Source organism: Zootoca vivipara, chromosome 2, assembly GCF_963506605.1.
Source record: "Zootoca vivipara chromosome 2, rZooViv1.1, whole genome shotgun sequence".
Taxonomy (NCBI): domain Eukaryota; kingdom Metazoa; phylum Chordata; class Lepidosauria; order Squamata; family Lacertidae; genus Zootoca; species Zootoca vivipara.
In genome coordinates, this window is record NC_083277.1 from 55,721,717 (window position 1) to 55,730,974 (window position 9,258).

At 48.2% G+C, this 9,258-nt stretch overlaps 1 protein-coding gene across 1 annotated transcript; it reads left to right on the top strand.

Moving 5' to 3' along the window:
- The first annotated feature begins 7,675 nt into the window (after positions 1 to 7,675).
- On the top strand, positions 7,676 to 8,875 carry LOC118080040 (actin-like). The gene has a single exon (XM_035104972.1). The coding sequence runs from the start codon at positions 7,676 to 7,678 to the stop codon at positions 8,873 to 8,875; it is 1,200 nt and encodes a 399-aa protein (XP_034960863.1).
- The last annotated feature ends 383 nt before the right edge of the window (positions 8,876 to 9,258 follow it).

Genomic DNA, 9,258 nt, shown 5'->3' on the forward strand with positions numbered 1-9,258 from the left:
CAGAGGTGTGTGAATGCCTCTCCATGTTTCCCACAAATAGCTGTCCCCTTTTTCCTATGAATTCATTTTGTTCTCCCTTGTACCTTCGACAAACTGTGACTGAACTGAGACTTCCTGGCTTGAAGCAAGTGGTGGGTGGGTGAGGGTGAGGTGACAGAGCAAATTTCAGAGTCACATGCATGAGCAGAAATGACATTTTAAGATCACACGTCCCAATAGTGCTAGGACACTTGCCCAACCACAGAACAAGAGCCGAAACGCCTAGGAATCTCAAACCAGTCACAGCAGTGAAGACATTTCAAACACAAGCAGCCAAGGCCCCCAAGATTCAAAGTGTTATTCCCTGAATGAATGAAAAGAGGGGACAGGTGCCAGGAAAATGTCACTGGCCATCAGAGACACCAGGGGCAGAGACACACTAAGGAAAGGACATGCAGATCCTACTTTTCTATCTCAGATCGTCAAAGCACAACAAAACCCACCAGAAACCAGCTAATACTTGGGGGGGGGGGGAGGGGAATGATTAATTATGATATTGCATATTTCTTGCTACTTGTTTTAAAATAGGTCCCTAATTTCAGATTCTGGTGGACCCAACATCTGGCCAACATCAATCAAGCAGTTGCTTGGGTTCCCCAATGAAGAGAGATACCAAACTGTAAAGTGTGCATAACAATCTATATACTGTATTAGTGAAAATAACTTAGAAAAATGCATTATATAAAGAAAAACCACTTTGCAAAAATGTATATAAAGGTAAAAGTTAAGTCCAGTTGCACATGACTCTGGAGCCAGCGTTTGTCCTCAGACAGTTTTTCCAGGTCATGTGGCCAGCATGACTAAGCCGCTTCTGGCGAAACCAGAGCAGTGCACGGAAACACCATTTACCTTCCCGCCGGAGTGGTACCTATTTATCTACTTGCACTTTGACGTGCTTTCGAACTGCTAGGTGGGCAGGAGCTGGGACCGAGCAACGGAAGCTCACCCCGTCGCAGGGATTTGAACCGCCAACCTTCTGATCAGCAAGCCCAAGAGGCTCACTGGTTTAGACCACAGCGCCACCCACGTCCTGTAAAAATGTGTGTGTGTGTGTGTGTGTGTGTGTGTGTATGACAAAACTGCACACCAGAAAATGTGTGTATTGGGGAGGGCTTGTGCTAAAATGCAGATGAGAACTTTGGAAAATAAATTGCAGACTAATGTGGAAATGTGGAGCATGCAACTTGAGGTTGGGAAAAGGAGAAACCAAATGGGACTGTCTCTAGCCGAGCTTCTTCCGCCCTTCACCCTCTGGCAATTCAAGCACTGTGCATGGCCTGGAGGCTTCCCATACTAGCCTCAGCAGCTCCCGACATGCCACTGCAACTCCTATTCTTCACTAGGAAAATCAGAGTCTTTTGTGCTCTCCCTTTTTGATGCTTGCACTAAGATGAAGCAGCAGTAACTCTGCTCCCTCTGACCTTTACAAAAAACAGAGGATAACAGACTAAAGTAACATAAAGGAAAAGGTAATAGGCAGAGGAGATTACAAAATACAAACATTTTTCTTCATGCAGAAATACCCATATAGTGCTGTGTTCAAATGGAAAGTCTTGCGGAGGCATTGCAGGGAAGATCCTGCAGGAATCTAGAGGCCTGCCCATGGAACTCTTTCTCGTTTTTGAGTATATGAATATGGATACATTTCCCCAAGCATTACACCATCCTTTTTGCTGTTGTTTTTACAAATATTCATATTTTTATTTCATATACATTTCACGCTGTTCGGTCATAAGGTGGGGGGTGGGGGCTCAAAGCAATTTACAAAAAAATAAAAGAGTGAAATCAAGAAAGAAAAAAACCACAACCATACTTTAAAACATACAAATTTAAAATACTAAAACACATTAAAATTACCTCAACTTTCTAAGCATCTGTGTAGGCTTATTATTTTATTCCATAAAATTTATTTTTGTATGCCTACATTTCCGTTATATTTGCATTTCAGGGTTGGCAAGCTGCAGTGTAAAATTCAAAGCAGATCCCCAGATATGTAATGGGTAAGAAAACCATAGAATTCTGATGCTGGGAAATTTACCCGGCACATCTCCTTGATCAAAGATAGAGGGACCATCTATTGACCCTCCATCATGCAGGTACACATTAACCGGCACACAATTCTCGACAGTAAAGTGGAACAAGGAGTGAGTTATTGAAAATTGCCTTGGAACACACCTAAACGGTCCAGTATTAGTCACAGGCCATCCACGTCATTGCAACTCTTTAACATTGGAGCCACAGATGTTTTGAGAAGTAGACAGCAGCATGTCACAGCTGCAGGATGCCACTGAGGATGGACTTGCACAATATGGTTTTAAATGTCAATTAGTATCACGTTGTCCTGGCATTGCATGATCCCTGCATCTTGGACATGGAACGAGCAATCTGATGAAGCAGAGTGCACGGGTGGGGAGAAGGGATGCTGATGGGTCATCCACAATTCGGTTTCATGTCAACCCACTGGTGGTGAGATGCTCTGGATCTTACCCTGAACAGGTCTTGATGTTTGATGCCCGTCGGATATGCATCAGAATTCGCCCTGACTTAGAAAAGAGTATATATAGTAAATCTAGCATGGTGAGTTCAATCGCTATTCCTGCCCCCCGGCTCTGCCAGCAGTGCGAATGGCCTGCCTGCTTTGCTATGGATCTCCCAGGCTCACCCTCTGGCTCTGGAATTAGCTGCATTAATGACAAAGCTGGCTGAATGCAGGGAGAACAGAGTTGCTTCTCCGCCAGTCAGAAGGAATTAAGCAGACACGGGCAGATTAGCCACACAGGATTTTTTTTTAAAAGAGTGAGACAGTTCCCTGTGGCCAGAGGAGAAAGAGCTACTTTAGCAAGGGAAAGTCATTTGTTCCTGCCATTTATCAGAGGTTCTGCTGATTCTGAACCTTTGCCTCTCTCTCAAGCAGCGGAGCAAGGAGACTGAGCCCTTAGGACAATCCTATACCCCTATTCCAAAGTGGGTAATAGGTGGGGACAGGGGCTAGCCAAGGCTAAAGATGTAAGGCCATTCCTTCCATAAATGCATACACTGGGAACGAGAGATTAATGCTACACATGTCTACTGAGAAATGTAACATGCTGAGTTCAGTGAGGCTTACTCCCAGGTGAGTGAGTATAATAGGATCAGATGAAACCCCAGCACAAGAACATAAGAAGAGGCTGCTGGATCAGGTCAAAGACCCATCTAGTCCAGCATCCTGGCCAGCAAGATGCCAAGGGGACCTCTCACACTAAAATGCTGATCAGGGGCTCTGGAAGGAGCGGAATAGGAAATGCTATTGCTCCACTACGACAAGAATCTACCGGTCGTCATTACTCATGCCATTGGAATAGAGCCTTACTGCAAAGACTGTGCGTTGGTCAGCATGCACATAAAACAAATTCACACATAGGCGTCTTCCAAAAACCCATCCCAAACCCCCCAAAGTCCCATGGCAATCGGCAAATGGTAACAGGGGCAGGACTGAGAAATCCTGAAGCCCCAAGTCATCAATGGGCACATTGGCGGTGGATATAGATTCAGTTACTCTGACTCAAGGAATGAGGCAGTTGAGCAGCTCGGCAGCTGTATCCATGGCTGAGAAGACCTATTGAGGATCCACTCTGCTCCAGGGGCAAAGGAAGGCTAACCGGCACCCGGTGTGGGGGTGTTGGGGGGCAGGGCAAACCACCCAGTGGTGCATGCGCGGCATCACTACATACGCTGCCCACGCATGCACCGTACGTTGCACCACCGGGCGGTTTGCCGGTGGAGCCACTCAAGTGCCGTACAGACGACGGCGGGCTCCTCTGCTCGCGGTTGCAGCAGCGGCAAAGGGATCCTCCACATGCGGCGGCAGCGCAATGGTGGCAGCTTGCACCGCAATGCCCGAGGGCGGCAGGGCACCCTCCCTAGTGTGCCTTTTAGTCACTCCCCCTCAGAGATGGTACACAAAGGGACCACCCCCCGCCCCTTCCTCTGCCACTGCTCTGCTCACCCCAAAAAGGGGGAGGTGCTAGAAAAGGTGCCCTAAACATAATCTGCCTCCCTATTTCCCTGACTGGATTACCGTGCCCAGTGGGGTCACCACCCAGTGGTCGTAAAAGACAATTCAACTTTGGAACATGGAATGTATAGACTTTGTTGGATAACACAAACAGTCACTTATGGACTCACTCTTGAAAACCGTGTTTATGGAAGACAATCTTACTGGGCTACGAGTGATTGCCAAAGAAGAAGAAGATGACAAGAAGGACCTGAGTGAAATAGCACTCTCCCTCCCTCGTGATTCCTTGCAACTGGTACACAGAGCTTTAATATCTCTGACAGAGGAGGCAGACCAGATAGCCATCAAAGAAATATATGAGCATAGAGTGGAAGTGTGTGCCCTGTTCTGGCTTCTAAAGGTTTCCTGCAGTTTCTACAGCAGGCATAGGCAACTTTGGCCCTCCAGATGTTTTGGAACTACAACTCCCATGATCCCTAGCTAACAGGGCCAGTGGTCAGGGATCATGGGAGTTGTAGTTCCAAAACTTCTGGAGAGCCAAGGTTGCCTATGCCTGTTCTACAGTGTCATGGGCCCCAAAGGAAACATCTGACTGGGAGTAAGAACCAGGATGCCGAGTAGAGGAGCTTCCTGACATTCCACCAGAGATTTCCACTCTCAAGTCTTTCTGTGGAGAACTGGTGCTCTAGTCTAACTGAACAATGTGCCCATTCTTTCAGGAGCATCAACAGAAAATGAAACTCTTCATGTTTGCCATGGAGTTGGGAACATTCAGTCCCCTGCGCATGTGCCCTGGGATCTTCAGCGAGAATTGCATGTGCCCATCAACACTCACTTAAATTAATCCAGTCTGTGCTGCATCCTTTTGCATCACATTTGCAGCTCCCTCCTCTGCCAAGCTCATTCCGGGAACGCTTTCCAGTGCTGATCAGGCAGCTGAATCCAAAGGGGGGAATCTTTTGTTCTGTCTTTTATTCGGGGGGCGGGGCGTTAATCTGTCAGGGGGCCACAGGTCATCTGTGGGTGAGGCCAGAGGCAAAAGAGGGCAGAGTTCACAGCAATTCAAGGTGGCATAGTTCTCCTTCTGTCTCTGTGTGACTCCATCTCCTTCCCTTTCCCTCTGCAACTCTCTCTCTCTCTGCCACATCTCCATTAACCCCCCCACACCCAACCTCCTCTTCTCCCTCTGTGTTCCTCCCTGCAGAATCCAATGCAAGGCTTCTTTTCCCTGGACATACTAGGTAGCACTACTGCCATTCTCCCACCCTTTTCTCTTTCAAACAGCCACATGCTTACTGCAGCCATATCACTGCAGTGATGGACATAAAGGTCAGTACCAACACTTTGAATTGTGCATGGAAACATACTGGGGGCCAGTGAAGGTCCTTTAGAACCAGTGTTACATGGTCTCGGCGGCCACTCCCAGTCACCAGTATAGCTGTCGCATTCAGGATTAGTTGTAGTTTCCAGATCACCTTCAAAGGTAGCCCCACGTAGAGCTCATTGCAGTAGTCCAAGCGGGAGATAACCAGAGCATGCACCGGTATAACAAGACAGTCTGCGGGCAGGTAGGGTCTCAGCCTGAGTACCAGATGGAGCTGGTAGACAGCCTGCCCTGGACACAGAATTGACCTGCGCCTCCATGGACAGCTGTGAGTCCAAAATGACTCCCAGGCTGCGCACCTGGTCCTTCAGGGGCACAGTTACCCCATTCAGGACCAGGGAGTCCTCCACACCAGCCCACCTCCTGTCCCCCCAAAACAGTACTTCCGCTTGTCAGGATTCAACCTCAATCTGTTAGCTACCATCCATCCTCCAACTGCCTCCAGACACTCACACAGGACCTTCACCGCCTTCACTGGTTTTGGTTTTAAAAAAGAGGTAGAGCTGGGTGTCATCCGCATACTGATGAACACGCAGCCCAAACCCTCTGATGATCTCTCCCAGCGGTTTCATATACAGTGGTACCTCTACTTACGAATAACTCTACTTACGAATGTTTCTACTTACGAATGGGGCTCCGTCCGCCATCTTGGATGTGGTTTAGATAGGATTTTTTCTACTTACGAATTTTTAGATAGGGTTGCTTCTACTTACGAATTTTTTCTCCCAATGCATTCCTATGGGATTCGACTTACATTTTTTTTCGACTTACAAATGTGTGTTCGGAACACATTAAATTTGTAAGTAGAGGTACCACTGTAGATGTTAAAAAGCATGGGGGAGAGGATGGAACCCTGAGGCACCCCACAAGTGAGAGCCCAGGAGTCTGAACACTCACCCCCCAACACCACTTTCTGGACACAGCCCAGGAGGAAGGAGTCGAACCACTGCATAACAGTACCCCCAGCTCTCACCTTTTCTAGACAGTCCAGAAGGATGTCATGGTCAATGGTATTAAAGGCTACTGAGAGATCCAGCAGAACTAGAAAACAGCTTTCACCTTTGTCACTAGCCCACTGGAGATCCTCGACCAGCGTGATCAAAGCCATTTCAGTCCTATGATGAGGCCTGAATCCCGATTGGAAGGGATCCAAATGGTCCGCATCCTCCAGGTGTGCCTGGAGTTGTTCAGTGACTACCCGCTCAATCACCTTGCCCAAGAATGGAAGATCTGAGACTGGGCAATAGTTGGCCATATTGGCTGAGTCCAAAGATGTTTTGTTCACAGACGGAAGCATTCAACACCCCGCAGAGCCCATTGCCCGGCACGCTTTTATGAGCCAGGATGGGCAAGGACCAAGGAGACAGGGGGTCGATTTCACTCGTCCAAGCAGCCTGTCCACATCCTCGGAGGTAACAGATTGGAACTGATCCCATGCAACTTGACTAGACAGGACTCTAGCACTCTCCCGCCCCGGCCCTGCTCCCACGGTGGATTCTACTTCTTCCCGAATCTGAGTGACTTTATGTGACAAAAAACTTTGCAAAATCACCAGGCCCTGATGGACTAATAGTGCACTATTAGTCCCATACCTAAAATTCTGACCCAAAAAAAGGGGGGATGCACAGTCAGAGTATAATAAAAGCAGCTGACTTGAACTTCAGATTGAGAAGGCACAGATTATTGCACACACCACAACTGAATTGTACGTCAGTTTAGGCAACAAGTTCCTTAGCCAACATGTGTTTGCTTTTGTCATTCTGTGAAGTTAGCTGTGTCAGTAGAGCAGGAGACTCTTAATCTCGGGGTTGTGGGTTCGAGCCCCACATTGGGCAAAATATTTCTGCATTGCAGGGGGTTGGACTAGAAGATCCTCATGGTACCTTCCAACTCTACAGTTCTATGATTTATGAAATAATTGATGAGGATAAACCCATTAAATATCACACAGTGTCTAGAGTGGATGTCAATCATGGAAACCATAGAAGTATGTCAAGTATTGTGCTAAGGTCTCAGTGGGCGTCAGTTCAGTTTCATTTCAATATCTTTATTTGAATGAAAACACCTTCATCTCATCCCTCACTCTTATGATGTCATTCTGCTGTGGCCGCATCACAGGTGATTGTTATGGCAACATGGTGCCTGCGTTCTGTACTGTTGGGAAGATTCTTTCTTTCCCTCTGAGGCTGTTGGGCCAGTGTCTGGTCTTGTGATAGCATCAGGAGAAAGGGACATAGCCTCTGAAAGATCCCATCACAATGCACTACCCTAAGAAGTCCAAGAGTCCTGGCCCTGTAGGGCACAGACCAAGCTCAAAGGGCCTCCCATCAGACTCTTCATCATGCCCGTCAGACAAGTACAAGGACTATGCTGCTGTTGTTATAGACACAGGCACTGGATACACCAAGAGCGGTTTGGCTGGGGATGAGAAGCCGAGATCCATTGTGCCAAGTGTTGTAGGGGTGCCAAGGTACAGGACCAAGGAAAGCCCATTGTACTACATTGGGAAGAGCATCCCACAGCGGCGTGCGGAGGTGAGCACACACCAGGTAATGACCCATGGTGTCGTGACAGATTGGGATGCCCTAGAGATGCTGTGGCACCATGTCTTCTACACAGAGCTCAGCGTGTGCCCTGAAGAGCTTGCTGTGCTGGTCACCGATTCCCCCATGTCCCCAACGACTAACCGCGAGAAAATGGCGGAGCTGCTCTTTGAGAACTTTGAGGTGCCAGCCATGTTTGTGGCTCATCAATCCCTTTTGTCAGTGTATTCCTATGGCCGGACAGGAGGGCTGGTGATTGGCTCTGGCTATGGGACATCCTACACTGCTCCTGTCCATGATGGCTACATTTTACCTCATGCCACCTACCGACTGGACATAGCAGGCAATGCCCTGACGGAATACCTGGCCAAGCTGATGGGAGAATCTGGGAACCCTTTCCATAAGGAGGAAATGGAGGTGGTATGTCAGATCAAGGAGAAGTGCTGCTATATCCCAGAGGAATATGAGGGTGAACTGAATGCTGATGAGAAGAAATACCTCATGGACTACACCCTTCCTGACAGGCAGGTGATCTCGATTGGCAGCGAGCGCTTCCGCTGCTCAGAGATTCTCTTCAATCCGACCATGCTGGGCTTCCCAGAGGTGGGGCTTCATGTCCAAGCCATAAACAGCATCAGGAAATGCAAGCCAGAGCGACAAGCGGACCTGCTTTCCAATGTGCTGCTGGCTGGTGGAACTACCATGCTCCGTGGCTTTTCCGAGAGGATTAAGAAGGAACTGCAGAAGATGGAGCCATCCAAAAAGGTGGGCATCCTGGCTTCCCCCAACCGCACCTTCTCTGCCTGGTTGGGTGGCTCCATTGTGGCATCACTCAACTCTTTCCAGAACGTGTGGATCGACCGGCAGGCCTACAATGAGAAGGGGTCCTTCATCGTTCACCGGCACTGCTTCTGATCAAGGCGGTGGGATGCCAGGCTTGGCAAGGGCATGTGTCAAAGGGAAAATCTCCTCTACAACATGCTGCTTTTTTAGCATAGCACTTCTGAGTCAGTTCTGTCACCGCTGTTGGAGATGGGCAAGAGCAAAGGGAGTTTGCAGAGATTTACAAAAAATCTAAGAAGAGGTGGGGAGCGATAGGGAGGGAAAGAGTGGAAATGTTGAACCAAGTAATGGATCCTTTTAAAAAATGTGATTTGTAAAGCCTATCAAAAGAAGCAATGCAAGATATGCGTGCCATATTTCTCACATACACACGTATGAACTGTCTCATGTGCAGACCTACACACCTGCACATCTTTCTTTAGATCAATTCGTGGCTACTAGCCATGAGGGCGATG